At 39.3% G+C, this 17,682-nt stretch overlaps 1 protein-coding gene across 5 annotated transcripts; it reads right to left on the bottom strand.

Annotated features, from left to right (window-relative positions):
- Nucleotides 1-262: 262 nt before the first annotated feature.
- On the bottom strand, nucleotides 263-17,462 carry U2AF1 (U2 small nuclear RNA auxiliary factor 1). 5 transcript variants are annotated; one of them, XM_065639334.1, is made up of 9 exons: nucleotides 17,371-17,445; nucleotides 16,351-16,432; nucleotides 14,704-14,791; nucleotides 10,993-11,059; nucleotides 7,583-7,632; nucleotides 6,935-7,033; nucleotides 5,641-5,774; nucleotides 5,211-5,303; nucleotides 263-3,326 (listed from the first exon to the last, which is right to left on the bottom strand). In XM_065639334.1, the coding sequence occupies exons 5-9, from the start codon at nucleotides 7,610-7,612 to the stop codon at nucleotides 3,188-3,190; spliced, it is 495 nt and encodes a 164-aa protein (XP_065495406.1). In that variant the 5' UTR covers nucleotides 7,613-7,632; nucleotides 10,993-11,059; nucleotides 14,704-14,791; nucleotides 16,351-16,432; nucleotides 17,371-17,445; the 3' UTR covers nucleotides 263-3,187. The 5 variants fall into 5 exon arrangements, with proteins under 5 accessions (XP_065495406.1, XP_065495398.1, XP_065495390.1 ...); XM_065639326.1 differs by lacking the exons at nucleotides 10,993-11,059; nucleotides 16,351-16,432 and adding an exon at nucleotides 11,864-11,930 and having other exon boundaries at nucleotides 17,371-17,462; XM_065639318.1 differs by lacking the exon at nucleotides 16,351-16,432 and having other exon boundaries at nucleotides 17,371-17,462.
- Between the last annotated feature and the right edge of the window lie 220 nt (nucleotides 17,463-17,682).

Below are 17,682 nucleotides of genomic sequence, written 5' to 3'. Positions count from 1 at the left end.
CAGCATCTTTCAACCAGAACTCTTACCAATTTTAAAAAACCACAAGCAAAACCCAACTTCTAACCCCAAGTTGCACTCTTTTGATACTTCATTAAGTGATTATGGAGAGTTTTGTTTTTTAAGTTGAAGACATGCTCCACCAGCTATAAAAAACAGAAGGCAAGGAATCACTCAATAGCTCATGAACTAGGAATTTGAAACTTGTAGTCTATGACCTCATTAGTCATTTCAAGAGCAGCATCCCATCTAAAGGAAAGGGATATTTTTTGTCAGATTCTTATAAAAAAAGGCTTTATTTTGAACAAGTTTTCTCCATTTGGTTTTACAGTCTCAACATACATATTCATGGACAAGCAGCATTTTCACAGAATAAGAGCCAAATACAAAGAGGAAGCCACTTGGGATTAACAGTTTCAACCTAATTGATTCAGACTTCAGAAAATACTGTATGCTGTCACTTATTTGAGGTAAAGGAATTCCATAAATTAAGATCCACTGTTTAACAGAAGAGTCAACAATTAACTATTTGTGAGAAGTAGGTACCTTTGGGAAGGAAGGAAAAAACCACAAATTTTACTCTAAAACACTGAGCAACAATAGAAGGGGGAGGTTGGATTTCCACTTGGTCTGTTTTGGTAAACCAATACCGTTTGGACGAACATGTGTTTAAGCAAATTTGTGCATTTTCAATTTCAAGTTTGATGAATTTTACTGGTAGTATAGCCTTAAAAGGTGACCCTAACTGAAGATACATCATGAGCTTAGTTTATATGCTGAATGCTATCACAAGGTAATAATTTCATGATCAGGTAATGATCAGCGCTCAAGTTTTTTTCCTTCAGGTATCCAGTAAAATCCAATGCTTTCAATGCCCGTTATGACATATTCCAGTTGCACTCCTATTTTTTGGGTGGCTGTGCAATCAGACCATAAAAATGATGCATTTTATGGAATTCAAGAGTGCTTTCTTAAGAAAAATTGTATTGGGGAAGAAGAATTCAACCTTCTGCTATCTGTTCATGCAAAAATATACCTTCAGTTTAACAGGGTTTAGATAAAGAGTTGAAAGCCATTACATTGACACATTTATACTAGTTTAAAACTAACTTGTTTACAGAGCAGATCAGCTTGTGTCATTGACCTGTGTAGAAACAATCTTAAACCTTTTAAAATAGTATCTACATTATACTAGACACTGTTTTAAGAGAAAGACTATCCTCACCTTTTAGAGCTCAAGATTTAAATTAGCTCACTAATAATCCTAAATCTCACTAAAGAGGAAATGGAACTGGATTCATATCCTGTAAACTACAAGAATCAATGTTAAATTCCTAGTGCCTAGCAGAAATACCACAGGTTTCAGTTCCACCATTTATTGCCAGGCACTGCTCAGTTTCTTCCAGTGAATTAAAGCATAATTTACGTACTTGCAACAAAACAAACAGTGAAGCCATCTTCACATAGTGATACACTCATTTTAAAAGGTTACTGGCAAAATAAATTCTACAATCCAGTTGGCCGAACCATCCAGTGCAAACAAAAATTCAAATTTAATTGATGGAAGAATTTAGTTGTAGGAGGCAAAGCAGATTCATTTAGAAAAGCTCATATTTCAATATTATTTTGTTTGCCAACTCCAAGTTCCAGTGAGCAAAATGGTTTTATACTTATGTTGGAGGCAGAGAGAAGCTGGTTTGTTAATCTGGCTATGTAATGCTTCCATACCCTTTCTATTGCTTGCCTTTTTTTTTTTTTTTTTAAATAATAATCAAGAAGCAGATCTATCATTTATCAAGTTCTGACTCAGGACTGGAAAAGCCCTAGTAAATGCTCTCCCCCATTGGAAAGCTTTATTGTATTACATAGCTTCATGTACATAAAGTCATATCTTGCAGAAATATGATCAGTGACCAAAATTTCTTACTATCTTATACATTGAATAAAAGCAAACATGAATTAAATTGCAAGTCAGCCACTGTACAAATTGTCTCTCAAGATGTTCCAGCAACATTTTAATTAGACTTTTAACTCCTTAAGAGTTGCACAACCTCTGCTATATAGCTATTGTGAAATTAAGACTTGGACAGAAAGATGGCTTATTTGTGAATAAACTGTCATCTATCCATTAGCTTTTATCTCACTTCAGACTATCCAAAAACACATAAAGGTGGAAAAAAAAAATTCCACTAGCATCCAATTAATTTCCTATGACATTGAATGCTAATGAAATGCTTTTCATTAAATGACAGCTAAGAGAACAGAGTAAGAAAAAAAAAAAATCAGTCTATTAAGAAATTTGATCCTTGTATTAAATCAGTCTATTAAGAAACTTGATCCTTGTATTTAGGACCTTGCATTTCCTTCAATAAATCCCATGTATCATGTTGCATGGAGCATGAGTTTTTTTAAAAAACCTCACCTGCCTATTGTGAATCTTTGCAATTTTTTTTTAACTGCACTAGACAACTTTCTTTCCAGCCAAAGACAAGGAATTTAGTCAAGAATCAGAAAAAAAATTGAACTATGAATTCTGGCACAGCCAGGAGTAGCAACTCAACTACTCCAGAGTGCTGAGGAAATAGGCTTTAGATTTTACACCAAGAAATTGGATTTATTGTAAATGCCACAGTCACATTGATAGACAGAGCACAGACTTCTGGTAACAAACAAACATACATTTTCGTAACTAAGCATTTCTACGTGGTAAATAAATGCATTTCGCACAGCCTTCCTTTTAAATGTGCCTAAACTAACCTAAATAAGCAGACAGCATAGCAGAAAAGGGAAACTTCTGTAACTGTTTCTTAAGCAGTATATTATTTTTACTATGTATATAATATTTTATATTATATACACACACATTTTCATCAACAGTTCAAATTATACCCAAATAATAATAAAACAAAAAAGAAAAAACACAACAAAAAAAACCCCAAACCAAACCAAAACTGGCGCTCCTCCAACACATTTACCACCTTTCCCTCAGGCATAGTTAATCCAGGTATTTGTCAAGATAGAGGAATGACAGTTAAAAAGACTCCCCCCACAAGAAACAAGTTACACAAAGAATACTGTATCACTACAAATTTTTTATTCAGAAGCCCATCTTTAAAAAAAAATCTCATTATGAACTTGTTTGGTCAAACTACAACACTTTCTAGCAGACATACAGTAAAAATGGCATGGCTCAGAATCGACCAGATCTTTCACGATCTCTTGACCGCCTTCTATCACGTTCACGTCCTCCTCCTCCTCCACCACCACCTCCACGACCACGATCTCTGGATCTAGACCGACGTTCACGGGACCTTGATCTCGATCTATGCCTTCAAAGAAAGTTTGAATATTTTATTGTTTCATCACATTCAGCAACTTACTTGCAGTACCACACAGTGGAACGCTTAAGGATGTAAGTAACAAGGGAAGACAACATGGCATTAGAAGGATTTGTAAACTGGCCCTCAGGCTGCAGAACCATGCATTTACAAAACAAACAAACTTAACACTGAAGAGTCAACACATACTGTTAAAAGACTCAACTGTTCACTGCCAGCCATCCATCATAATGAGTGTGCAAAACTTTAACGAAAGGGATGTAGAGGAACCAAATGCACTGTCACACAGCTGTTAATTAAAAAAGCAAGAGAAAGGGACACCTGCTTTTGCAGTTATGAATAGCTCTTAACAAGACACTGCAAAAGCCTACAGCTGTTTGTAAGTTAAATCAACTGTATTAATTAACCATTACAGCTCAGTTTTTTTTTTTAATTCCTGCCCCTCCCCACTGTTAACCTGTGACAGCTTTAGCTACACAATGAATTCAAATAGGGCCATCAAGACAAAACTGTATGGTGAATTCAGCTATTTCATTTGTTTTACCACAGATTTAAATTGGGCTATCAGTAAAACAATCATATTGCAAAGCCAAACACTCAAGCCCAATCTTTCTTGCAATAAAAGGCGATACCTTTTAATTAGCCTTACTAAATCTGAGAGATCCAGATTCAGATTCATTGAAGTGACCAGAAGGCTAATACAAGAGCATACTTCATCTTTTTCATAAATCATTCAAACATCTTAAAAGCTCACATTTACATTTAAATTCATGTTAACTGGAATATTTTAGAAAATTATTTAGGCACAAATACATGCGCCTAAGCAACATAATCTACATTTTCAAAAGTTAAATTCATTCTCACAAATTCTAAGACATTGCCAATTAAAGACATTTATAGGAAAAACACGTTCATAACCCCAGGCTCCTTCTGTGATTAAAAGAAACCTACAAAACTGTGCTCTACATAAAAGGAAGCCAAACAATTTTACATGCCTATCCCAAATAACAAGGTCCTAAAAGCAAGCAGATTGAATCCAGCTCTAAGTGAGCCATCCGCAAGACAGGTACAATGGTAACAGCAGTGGTATAAGCCTTTCTACAAAGTTATCTTAATAAATAATATTAGTAAAATGTGTTTATCGCATTTTTTTGGCCATTAATCACAATCAGTATTCCTTTGCCCTACTGAGAATGCCTTTCAAGAAGGGTAGATCACATTGTGAGGTCAGCATTAACAAAAAGTGAGCTCAATACAGTGACTCTGTTACTAACACTAAGGAATGCATACAGGCTAGAAGAGATAGCCATTCACTATGAAAACCAAATACGGTGGGGTCCTGATTATAATCTATAGATATGCTCAATTGTGCACGATGCTGCAAGTGGCCAACCTGATCCTGTCAAAATGCCCACTAGCCAAGTAGCTTGCTTCTAACAGAGCCCAGAAGCAAATACATTTAGACAAGAACAAAATAGAGAAGAGGCATAAAGCAATACTTCTCCCAAATAACGTCCGTCTGTAACACTTCTGTGGTTTGGAGATCTGAATCACAGGTAGGTCCTATGTACTTAGTAACTCAGTGAATATTCTCCTCCTTGAACCCTGCCTTCTCTTAATGCCACATCAACCTTCGGCATCCACAGCACCGCAGAGCAAGAAGCACCATAACTTTCTTTTTTAAACGAAGACCTATTCCTTTGTTCTACATGGGCTACTTGCTAGCTTTACTCGATGCCTTTCACTGGCATGTGTTAGAATTGCATTAGAAAACAAACAAACAAGAGGGGACGTAAGTTTAAAGATTTGCCTTCAGAATGTTCAGCAACTGATCCTTAATTTTCCTGTTGTAATGTTGTTTAAAAGCAAACTTACTTTTTACGCCGCCGCCCATACAACTCGCGTCTTAACTCTCGAGAAATGGGCTTCAAATGCATAAAGTTGCAGAAACCTCCTCGTGTACACTCTCTGAAACGGAATTAAAGAGACACAGTTAAAATTCCCAGCTCTACACTGTATCTGATTGCCCTAAGCCCTATCTAGGCATCTAAAAGTTAATCACCTAACACTAAAACCAGTAAATCACAAACATAGTTTACTGACACTGACTCATTCCTAGCTCAAAGTCCTAAGAAGATGGCAAAATTCAGGAGATTGACTGCAGGCGCTCCATATTAGCATTACCTGAAGTGGGTTCCTTCCTTCACTAAGCTACACATAAAAGCCATACCCACACAACCACTCAGTCTGTGCAAGCATTTCAAAGATACTGTCGTAGGCAAACAGGAAGTCAGTCACTTTTTACCCCATTTCATATTGACGGCAACAGGCCTCTCTGAAGTCAGTCACAGGAGAGAGCTCAGCATGAATGGGCTGTCCATTAAACCAGCGGTTGTTCAGGTCAATCACAGCCTTTTCCGCATCTTCTTCACGGCGAAACTAAAAGCAAAGTTAACATTTTTCTCATGTTACAGAGAAGCAACAAAAGTAGATCAAACATTCCTATCAAATCAGTTATGCAATATCTGAGGCTTACGACTAGTAAGCAAACTAGAAGCTACTTCAGAGTTCCTGGGACAGTCCATCAAATCAAGGGTAAAGATGCTACCTTTTCATTAATCAAGACTCAAAGCTGATCACAACATTGACATTTTCTCTTAAAAGATATAAAAGATCGTGTTTTCTTAATACAACTTTAAACAAGCAGAATGCTTAAGAGTACTTTCTAGAGCACTAATACTCAAATGTGATGGATTTTTTTCAAACTAAGAGAAATCTGCATGAGAACTGAAGCTCTCATTCATTTAAATTAGAATTTACAAAAATCTGATCCTGTTTTAAAATGAACGTAAAACTTCAATTCCTTTTCACAGCTAACCACTTGCAAACTTTTAAAACCAACTTCTATTTCTGATATTGACCTACATAGCTGAGAAATTTAGGCTTGAAAATATTTTCCAGTTAAGGGAAGGTACAGTAAAAATATTAAAAAAAACCTCTCTCAGATATTCCCAACACTGTGTACACACAATAAAATTTCTGCAGGTGACAATTTTGTACTGATTATTCAAGAGATACCAATAATTTTTAAGAGCTAAACCTAAGTGCTCCAGTCTGCACCTTAAACCACCCAGCTACTGCCAAATGTAACTTGGTTACAAGATGTTTTGTTTAATTGGGAAGTTAGAAAATAAATGCATCTGTTGAAAGTAAACACACCTGTTGCGAATAACCTCTGCTCATAATGAAGTGCTTAAAAGGCAGTGTGATGGGAAGACAGACCCCAAATTATTCCTGGCAAACTAAACAGTCCAGCAGTGGTGACTGTGTTTGTAACAAAGTAAAAAAAAAAAAAGCGTTAATCTTTATGAAAACAGCACAGATTTTGACTATCAAGAAAGCTTCTCATCATCTCTTAAAATTTCTTTCAGATTCCATTCACATTTTCACTCTTTCTACTTTATATTGTAAAACTGGAGAGGAGCTTATATCCTGAGGAGCTACTCTCACAAAATCTACAAGCACACAGTAGCTTTTAAAATTATAGATCAATAAATATCACCCTATCGACTACATAAACATGTCTCTCTTTATCCTACCTTTACATATACATTTCCAACTAGATGATCTCCAAGGTTATCACAAACATTCATCTCCTCAACTTCACCGTATTTTTCTTCCATTTCCGTGAAGACCTCCTAAGCACAAAGCAACCAATTAAAAGTTTGCAGCACATTAGTTGTAGAGTACAGAAGTATTGCATTTAGCTATTAGTGTGTATAAAAGAAGTCCTTTCCTAAAAAAAGGCAAAACAAGCAAACATTTTTTACATTTCAGATTTAAAAGTTAGTACTTTCTTGGCCTGTACTGTATCCATCTGCAAGTACAACACTGACAGGATAAAATAAAAAGCTATGGAAAACATTAGGCATACAGTATTTACACAATACATAAGATGCACTGAAAACACTATATAAGCCTTGATGCTATAGCTTTACTTAATTTGCTTCTATGCAAATAATTAAGTATATTTTAAATTTATAGGAAAGAAGGGGATTATGAAATAAAAATGCTAAATCCCTTAAGTTGCTGATTCTTACACTTCCTGGCAAGTTTTATACAAACATCTGAGGAAACAAGCACTTCTCTCTGAATCCGTCTTATTGTGCCATACACTGAATCTATCTAGCCCATTTGTGTTGACAAATTCATGAGCATTTTAATGCATTCTCACATCTCTTACATACCTCAAAGAATTCATCATAATGTTCCTGCATCTCGACATCGCTCACAGCACCTGTAAAAATCAAGAGTCATACTGATTAGAGCTTATACATAAGGAAGGAGAGATTTTGATTATACTACAGAACAATCTAGAAAGGTCATCTGGAGCGCAAAAGACACCATATAGCATGGAGCTAACTAACAGGAATATTAAAAATAAGCACGTGTGAAGAGCTTTGAGTCCTCAAAATAATATGTCAAAACATTACATTGACATGATCAAATCAAAACAAGTTTTAATCAGAAACAAACTTGTATGCCACAAATTTAAAGGAAGGGGAAAGGAATTACTTTGAAATACCACTAAAATTTAATGTACAGTCCTACTCTCTATCTACCAACAACTTTACTAAACAGAAGGCAAGTGCTTTGTCACATTTCCATATTTTAAAGCATGATTAACAATTTAGTGTTCCTCTTCCTAAAGGCAGAAATTCATTTTAACATGTCCACCTCTCCAGCATATTCACTAGAATTTGAGAGTTCACAATGCAACACAGCCCAGAATTTTTTTAAAAATTTGATAAAAAGTTATTAAAATAACATACTTTTCTCAGTGCCCTCAAAGAAGGGTACCATAATGCCTTGCAATAGAGAGCAATTTTCTAATTTAATTGTGAATATCACTACATTTTTTTTTTCTGTAGTCCTGCAGAACACCTTTTAGTGCAAGACAAGTCAGTCATATATTCAGATTAGATTTTCATGATCCAAGCTGGACTTCACAAATGAACGCTGCTTGCCTGCTGCTATAAAAAACAACATAAGTTTGGCCGATTTTTCAAAGTATTAAGAATATAAAAATGGATTCTGTTTATTTCTTCCAGTCTACAGCATTTTAAACTACATTAAGCTGTACACATTAAAGCCTAAAGTATTAGCTCTTCAGCAGTTAAATGGTTCACTAAGATTAAGTGGAACAGTTTCCAAATGAACCCTGCATTTTATGCTAGAAAAATATCCTAGCCTTTAAATTGGAAACACTACTGTTTTAGTTCACAGAATGTGGAAGACAAGAAACTGAGCCAACAAAGCTGAGTTTATTCACTTTGGGCTGCTATGAAAAAAAGAGATGCTTTGGGCTCATTTTTGGCTTATCTTACCATTTGGACGAACTTTACGTTTTTCTTCAAAGGCTCTAATACTAACCAGCTACACTCTTTCTGGACTCTAATTACTTTTCTCATCTCCTGAAGAAGGCTAAAGGGCGAGTGTTATATAGTTTAAGCTAACGATGTTTCTGCATTTGAAACACGTTTGCTCTTAAGAACTTTCTCCTTCCCCACTGCTTCGCCATGGTTACACAGCAAATTAAGGAAATATCAAACATTAAACCAGTATTTCTACACAGCTTAATACTTAACTATATTCCCAAGGTTCTGCAAACACCACTGATAACAGCTTACTTATAGCTAAGGATTTTTTTTTTTTAAAATGTATCAGACAGAGGCCTCATGCGCCATGTTGGGAATAACTACTTTTTAGCAGATGGACAATTGCTAAAAACTTACAAGTAGATTCCATTGTCAAATTAGGAGATCATAAGCAAAAGTTAGTTAATGGCTACTTCAATATCATTCTAAAGAGGGAAGCATACATGTGCAACAAGCTTTACAAACATTCATATTCCAGGGCCACTGGTATCTGAACCTTGAGAAGCCCAATTACTAATTAAAATACTCAGGAAAACTATTGTTTCAAAACTAGGGTTAATCCTCTACGACGGCAATAGAAAGGAAGACAGTTAAGCAACAACAACAGAAGTATTAAATAGCTACCCAAGTTATCCATTTAAAATACATGCAGAACGTAAGTAGGGACAAATATCAAAAAAACCAGGGAGCCAGGAATTTCAGCAAACCTACTGGTCACAGAGCTCCAGCTCTACCACAGAAGGAACAGTTGGGCTCTGGTAAGTATCTACCCACTTCCCAAGACCAACTGGATACCAGCATTGAGAACGCTAGAGAATCTGTTCAAGACTCTCGCAGCTGCACAATCTAAACAGCTCCACAGACCAAACTGCTATAACCCTGTGCAAATTAGTTACCAGCGCATTGAGAATTTAGGGACAGAGTGGAAATACCCAACTGTACATTTTTTGGTTTACTGGAACAGTGTTAACTACTAAGCATCTGCAACAAGAAAGCCTGCAAACCAATAGAACTGTTTAAGTATCTAGACAAACTTACATAGGTCATTGCTTATCTAGCTTGATTGTGTGACACACACACACACACAAAAAATAATTAAAAAAAAAAGGAAGTTGCTTAATTGGGCCATGATTGGGCCACACTTTTAGAAGCAGAAGAGACAGTGTTGACTTTTGTGTTAGTGGCTCATTTCACAAAGCACGTCTAATCAAATGCTGGTAACTAATCTGAACTAGTCTATAATCCAACAGTCAAAAAAAGGAATAGCCAAACAAAGCTTTATTACCACACAGTCAATATTCACTTCAACAAGAAACATTAGTTAGAAAATAACACCAATCCTTTTTGGTCCTATTTTTTTTAAATCTTATTCTAATATTGATGATTCAATCACAATCATGTATCAGTAATCGCAGATCAACAATCCTGGTCATTTAACTTCTGCCAGTCTCACAGTAGGTGTGTTTTCTTATGCCCATTTCTACTTCATGAGGAGTCATTATTCATGACCATACCCAAGTGCCTTCCCCTCCTCAGAAGTACTTTTACAGATATATTTTCCCAGGTAAATATACAACTTAGTTTTGGAATCTGAATTTTAAAAGCTTGGAAGGAATTTTAAGCATGCACCTATCCAAAAAGGACAGCTGCCAGAAGGGAAGCATTTCTCAGTCAAAGCTTATTCATTCTTCCAAGGTAGACTCTAAATGGAAGCTGCATTAACCTAGGGCAAATTTTTGCATGCAGTCTGAAAAGTTTCAGATTGAAGTTCTCTTAACATTTACAGAGCAGGAAATTTGTTCTGGATGAAGTCAACGTGTCAACATCCTGCTCTTTTAGACAGTGGAACCTAGTGGATAGCATAAAAGATATAGAAAAGCATTTCTAGGATGCAGGCAACTGGCAGGGAAAAAGCTGGAGGGAAGAAAGCAGTGTAACCAAGCCTGCTTCACAGGGCAAGTAAAACTTCAACCCTTTTTGATTCAATACATGGTATTCAGATTCCCCTCTTATTTTTGGGAGTAGGGAGGAAGGTGAGTGGGACAAAATAAATGTTGGGTTTTGGGGTGTTTTTTGGGGTGTTGGTTTTTTTTTTGGACACACTTAATGAAACGTGGTCAGTTTGATCTGTTAAACTAAAATGGTAGACCAGCTTAAGTCGACACTGAGCTCTGACAATCAAGCCCAGGGAACCAGTGAAGGAACTTGTATGAACTTACAGCGCAAACCGTCAGCAGACTGGGAAGAGTTTTGAGGGTTACGGTAAATGTTCAAGAGGGCAATGGTCTGAAATACAAAACGCAACAACTTTATATTATGGAAAATAATTTTAACAAGAAACCGGTTTCCTTTAGGGTCGCTTTTGCCGAGTCTGTGCTGAAAAAGAGGTGGTTATTCTCTACCAAGGAGAACTTTCACTTAGCTGGTAACCTTTCTGAATCAACCTAACACTGTAAAGTAACAGAGATCTCATGATACTGCATTACTGTATTTTATTTTGTTCACTAATATTACTATAGAGGGGTTTTGCATGATTTCAGGCAGATACATAACACATGGTGTCCAAACACAGTATTCAAATTAGTAGCATAACAATTTGTTTTAATTCCATTTTACTGAATGTTTTTTTAGTAGCAAAACCCCAGGAAAGGAAGTAATACAATAATTACAGCATAACATGAAATCTCCATTTTCCTAAAAAAGTTAAGATGAAAGAAGACCCACAGTTTTGGGAAACTTACCGTACATCACATATATACCTATTTTTTTGTTTGTTTTTGTTAAATCAAGAATTTGAGAAATGTCTGCAGATTAACCCTTTTAAAAGAATGCAGTGTTACCAAGCACTCAAGTTGCACTTTGCAGTACAAAAGAGAATCTGCATCAAGTCCAATTTATGCAGTCAATTCTGCATTCTGAATTGCACACATTTGACAAGTTCTTGATCTATGCGCAAGAAGAGTTCCATCACTTGTCCTGTTTGCAACAGCTTTATGTCAGCAGCTCAGAAGCCAACATTATTCTCTCATAATTAGGAGTGGGCTCTTTAACACCATTGTTTAAAAAAATTTCTCCAACTGTGGGACTTACAGTGTGAGCCGTCAGCCGTCTGTGCACTGTTTTGGGGGTTACGATAGATGTTTTGAATCAAGATGGTCTGCGGGGAAAAAAAATAAAAAGGGGAATTCTACTGGCTGCTGTGCATATAATAGACAATTGCAAAGAGACAACTTGTTTGCAAACAGCTAAAAGTAATATTTTATTCTTAAGACTTCCTTTTGTATTTGCAGAGTATCTTCCAAAATTGCATCCAGACCATCATATTATGAAAACAGTTTTAATTAACCACCAAGAAAGAGCTGCATTTGTCTCAACAGCTATCCTCAATATGGGAAGTGTGAGGCACTGTACCCTAAAACATCCTACCACATGATATTATGGAAATGCCTAGCTTTTGAGACCAGATTCATTATTGTATGTCTAGGGGAAAAAAAGTGTTATGTGCACAGCATATACTACAAAATGCCACAGAGTCTAAATTATTACACCAGACAGTAAGGTTTTTACGCAAGAGCTGCATCTCATTTTGTGCATCAGGAATTTCTTGGTGGAATTTCTGTTTAAATAATATAATAGCATCATAGGTTCACATGTTTCCGATCCTTCAAATAAGGACAATATCCTTTTAGCCCTTCTGCTTTTTACTTGAAGAATTAGCCCAGGCAGACTTGAAACCTTACATTTGTACCGTTCTTCTTAAAATCAAGTTGTCTGAAAAAACAAACCATGTTTAAGTTAGTAAACTAATATTACAAAAAAAACCCAAACGTCCATATCACTGTAAGCAGCTCAAAAATTGAAATTTGATTACTTAAAATACAAGCTCAGTTAGTTAACATGAATCGCAATCCCCAAATAATTTTAGCTTACACATTATTATTAGTCACAGAAATCAGAGCTTAAAGAAGTCATAGACCAGCAATGTCATATACAAATATGCTGCCAACTTAACATGTAAAAAAAAAAAAAAAAAATAAAAAATCTGTAACACCACATTTAAAATCACACACTTGTTTTATAAGGGGTGTGGTCATACCAACCAAAGCTTTGTGTATCCGTGGCCCAGGTTTAAAATAACTATGTTTTATCCTACAATTGGAGAGAGCCAGAAACATGCATACAGTTACAGTGTTTCTGCTGATTGCTGGTAATTTGATCGCCCTGGATTGCATGACCTTTCCTAACACAGCTCTTCTATGAAGAAGCTGCACCAGCAACACGAGATAAAAATATTGTGCTGGTAACTTCCCATTAGTAAGATATCCATTCTTCTATTTTCTATCACAGCTGATTATCAATCTGCATACAAATAAAGGTTTCTCTAGTGAACTCTACACATCTGCCAGGTACATTTGAGATGTTACAATACAGCACATCTGCCAGGTGTGATGTTTTAGTGGTCCCAGATGTCACTGGATGAACCTGACCCGCCCTGCTGACCCACCTCAGCTGGCATTGGTAACCGCAGTTTCTAAAGAAACACTAAAGACTGCACTGACAGGGGGAACCGTTGTTGCACATAAAGTTTTTTGGTTTTTTGTAAAAAAAGATGTAGTTTGGGGTTTTGTTGGTTGGTTCACTTTTTAAATGACAACTACAGTCAAAGTTGTCTAATTTAGAAAAATTTCCTAGCAGCCAATGACCTAAATTCAGGTCTCCAAACAACCAATCACATCTTGACATGCCCTTCATGTAGGTCAGCAACACGGAGTCATTTTGTAAATGGGTAATATTCTTTTTGAGATACAATATGTGTATTAAAAAATTATTAAATTCCCAGATGTGGAAAACTGTTTTTGTAGATGGAAGTACCAGCAGTGGTTCCTACCAATCAGTAACGCAGCCAGTGCCCCCTAGAACTCCCCCCGCCTACCCACAAAGTTTAACTTCATGAGCATCATCACTCTGAACTCCAGTCACATGGACAGTATTTGCCTCCCTAATTCTCTCCAAACCAACACCAGTCCACCATTCCCATCAATCCTGCTCCACGTCAGCTAAAACGAACTTGCAGAGGACTCCACTGCTATGTCAAATTTACCTTTGTAGGTAAAATTGCTGATAATGCAACCGCTTTCATAGGCACTACGTATCATATACAATATCCCCCAAGAAATCTATTTACCTGTATACCTTGACAATCAGCAGTGATAGAAAGAGGCAAAGCATACAGTTTTCCGGGAATGTAATTTCTGAAAACTATAGAGCTCATAAAAAGAAAAACCCTATTATCCACTGCATTTTTTTTTGCCAGACATGCAGTCACACATCATGTCTTGAACAATATTCACATAGCCAAAGATTAAATAATCTGTGAAGTCAAATGACATATATGCCCTCAGCAACCAGGCAAGTTGTTTTCGAGAAACAATTATTTCAAATTCAAAGGAGCATGTAAGTTACATTTGAAACTTAAGAGCCTGGGTCAGAGAGTAAATCTAACTACAGATGAGTTGCTCTTACTTATTAATTAGTCTTCTCTATTAAATACATAAAAGACTTAAGTTCATGCCTCTGAAATAGGCAGAACTTGCTGTCATTGTTTGTGATCAAAAAAAATCTGGGATGGTTTAAGTGCCTAAACACCACTGAGAAGGCACACTCACCTGAAAGCACTGGTTGGTCTCTACTACAGGCAAGCTTACAACAGCATCGCTTCCTGCAGCCATTAAGGGTGACAGGAGATAATTAGAAATGCTGGGAGAAGTAAATTGAATACCCCCAAAAAAGCAAAAACCCATATAAACTGGGGCCAAAAGTGAACTAGTTAATCTGGAGCTCTGTAACTACTCACTTGTATCTGAGAATCTACGTTTTAAAGAAGCAAGAATATACTTCCACAAGAAAGAGAAAACAAAAGGAAAACAAACCTGGCTAAATGTTGGTTTGTTGTGCAACCGAGAACATCTGTCTCCATGACGACAAGCTCCAATTTTGAAATAAAATGAACAGTTGACTCTGTGAGTGAAAAAAAACCCACAATGTATTTTCAATATTAGAACAGAAAAACATTAATACGTAATTCCTATAAAACATACACCCTAACTGCCTTTATATTGATGTGAAGAAGTACCATAGAAAAACAAAACAAAACCAGTATAGGCAAGCATTACAGCAAACCTGTTCATGTTCATTCCTCTTTACCGCTAATTTACAGCAAGTTATCTAATAAATTTCACCCACTACTCAAACCCAAAATGCATTCGTGACACCACCATGGACAGAAGCAATCACTCCTGTTTCACCCTTCCAGTTCTCTATTCTTGTCTTTATATTGGTTTCACTGGGTCATGGGATGCGAAATAATGTGAAAAACTGTCTGAAAAGTTGCACTATGAACTATATAGTTGTGTCTTAGTTCATGGAAGCCCTAGTCTGGGCAACATAACCTGCTTTAAAGCTGATTCAGCTGCACCTATCTAATGTTTCGTAAAACACCTGTTTAAAAGTTTTAGTCAAAGGTAACTCAGAGTGCTGCCAACGTAGTATTTAAAGGAATTCAGATAAGAGAAAAATCATGTTACAGAGAGAATACACATAAGCAAAATAAAATCATTTAATAAGTCATCTCCATGAATGTAGCTAATGTAGCTAATTCTAAAAGGAAGCTTTTTAAAATTTTAAACCACAAGTTTTTCTTGATTAACTATCATCTAATGTCAACTTCAAAACTATGCTGATCTAGGAATCCCGCTAGAACTCTCATGTTTAAGTGTAATTCACATGGAACGATAACAGAAAACCATACAGAGTTTAGTTACCTTGACTGGGAAAACTGAATGCAAAATTCTGAAGGGCAAGAAAACTATTATGGGCTATGTATGTATAAATGAAATTTAAGAATTCTCCTGGAAGAAAGATTAGTATTCCCATGCTCATAATTAACATCAATTCTTTCCACAATCCTGTGTAACCAACATCAACTCAAGGAAAGGAAAAATGTTAAAGTATTAAAGCATATCTGATTTTTAGCAAAACATTTTACTGTAAAATGTCAACACGCTTACTCTTCATTACATTTCTGAAAATACATACTTAGCATTACAATATACTTACTGTCTTTTCTGAACTCTACCCTGAAACAAAAAAAATGATCTAACTATAAAATTACCAATAGTGCCTCCAACTTCAACACTTTCTGGAGAGTTCTGCTTGCTTTTTGATTACAAAATAAGGCCAATACAGGAATTTCATGGCTGCTGTATCAGCATACACTCATACTGTTAAACTTTAATGCATTATATCAGGAAGGAGGCCACAGTAACAGAGCTCAAGAGAAGCTGCAGATACTGCTTTTTCTGACAGACGAGTGAATTGGAACTGGCATGTTGCACTACAAAGTAGAAGGCAAATAGAAGCCTCACGGCCAGAGGGTGACAAGAATAATTTAGTCCAGTAGCACATCGATGCCCCCTTTCATTTTTACAAGTGGAAAAACACGTTGGTTTGGTCAGGCTGACGGTGACCAAATTTTCGTTAGGAGGGTTTTGCAAGTACGCTTCCAACAACCAGAGAACCTAGAGACGTTCCCGACGCGTGGAAGGCTGCAGGCAGAAGCCTGAGGATCAGGATGCAGCAGTCGGGGAAATCCTCCGCACCCTGGGGAGGGGGGAGAAATAACCAGTCGCTGTCCTTGCAGCAGAGCGGAAGCTCTCGGGCTGCTGCGAGGCGCAGAGACGCGAACAAAAGGGGAAGAGGCGGCCCATTTCCGGCAGGAGGCGGCGGGAAGCTCGGCACCCAGCGGCCCCGACCGCTCCCGCCCGCCGCCAGAGGAGCGCAGCCGCGGGGGGCGGGCGGAGAAGGGAGGGCGGGGAGCGGGGCGGGGGGGGGGCCGGCCGGCCGGCAGCGCGCCACGAGGCGCGGGCACACCCGCATGGCGGCCGGAGGGAGTGGAGAGGAGGAAGAGGAGGAGGGACTCCCCGAGGGGAACAGACGCAGCCCGGCCCGGGAGGGGAGAAAGAAGCGCACCGGGCGGGGCCGGCGGCGCGGGCACGCGCAGGCCCCACGCGGCGAGGGGGGGGGGGGGCGGGGAGGGCGCGCGCGCGCCCTCTCCCTCCACCCCTCCCCGTCCTTGGCGGCGCGCGCACGCGCGCTCCGGCCGAGGGGGGAGGGGAGGAGGGGCCGCCGGGCCGCGCGCCCGAGGGAAGCGGGGGGGGGGGGGGGGGAGCGCGCCCGCCTCGTTTCCTCTTCCCTCCGCGGCCGCGCGCCGCCACGTTCTCCCGCGCGGCCGTGGCGGGGGGGATGGATGGGGGGGGGGGGGGGGAAGACGACGCTCGAGCGCGCGCCCCGGTCCCGGGGGTGCCGTTGGCCCCTGAGGCGGGAGTGGAAGAAAGGGGCCGGGTCCCCCCAGCGGGAGACGGAGCTGGGGGGGGAAGGCTGACCGCCACGATCCGTACAGGCCGCCCGGGCGGGCGCTGCGCGTAGCCGCGCCCCGCGCGCCCCACCACCAGCCGCCGGCCTCCCTCGAGGTCCCCCCGAAGCGCCGAAGCCGCGGGAGAGGCGCGGAGCGGCGCGGGAAGGAGGGATGGGCCACTCACTTGTCCTTCTCTGTTCCGAAGATGGAGGCCAGATACTCCGCCATCTCCCACCGCCCGCCCGCCGGACAGCCCGGCGCCCACCCTGCACGTCACAGCCGCCGCGCCGGAAACACTTCCACCGAGCCCCACGCGGGGAGGGGAGGGCGCGGCTCCTTGCGCATGCGCGCGGGGGCGCCAGCCCCTCATTGGGCGAGCGGCAGGGGCCGCTTCTCCCCGCCGCGGCGCGGGTCCCGCTGGCGGCATGAGCGGCTGCGCATGCGCGGGACGGCGGCGGGGAGCCCGCGCTGTAGCCCCGCGGACCCCCGTGCGGCG

This window comes from Caloenas nicobarica, chromosome 1 (assembly GCF_036013445.1).
Source record: "Caloenas nicobarica isolate bCalNic1 chromosome 1, bCalNic1.hap1, whole genome shotgun sequence".
NCBI lineage: Eukaryota > Metazoa > Chordata > Aves > Columbiformes > Columbidae > Caloenas > Caloenas nicobarica.
This window is presented reverse-complemented; position numbering and strand designations above follow the sequence as displayed.

What these genes read in the sequence shown, in the direction of transcription:
- U2AF1 (XM_065639326.1), bottom strand. Translation starts at nt 17,414, where the DNA reads ATGGCGGAGTATCTGGCCTCCATCTTCGGAACAGAGAAGGACAA. An exon ending in TTGGAAATGTATATGTAAAG is followed by an intron (nt 5,775 to 6,934) that starts GTAGGATAAAGA and finishes CTTTGCTTTTAG; the next exon opens with TTTCGCCGTGAAGAAGATGC. An exon ending in TATGGGCGGCGGCGTAAAAA is followed by an intron (nt 3,327 to 5,210) that starts GTAAGTTTGCTT and finishes CTTTCTTTGAAG; the next exon opens with GCATAGATCGAGATCAAGGT.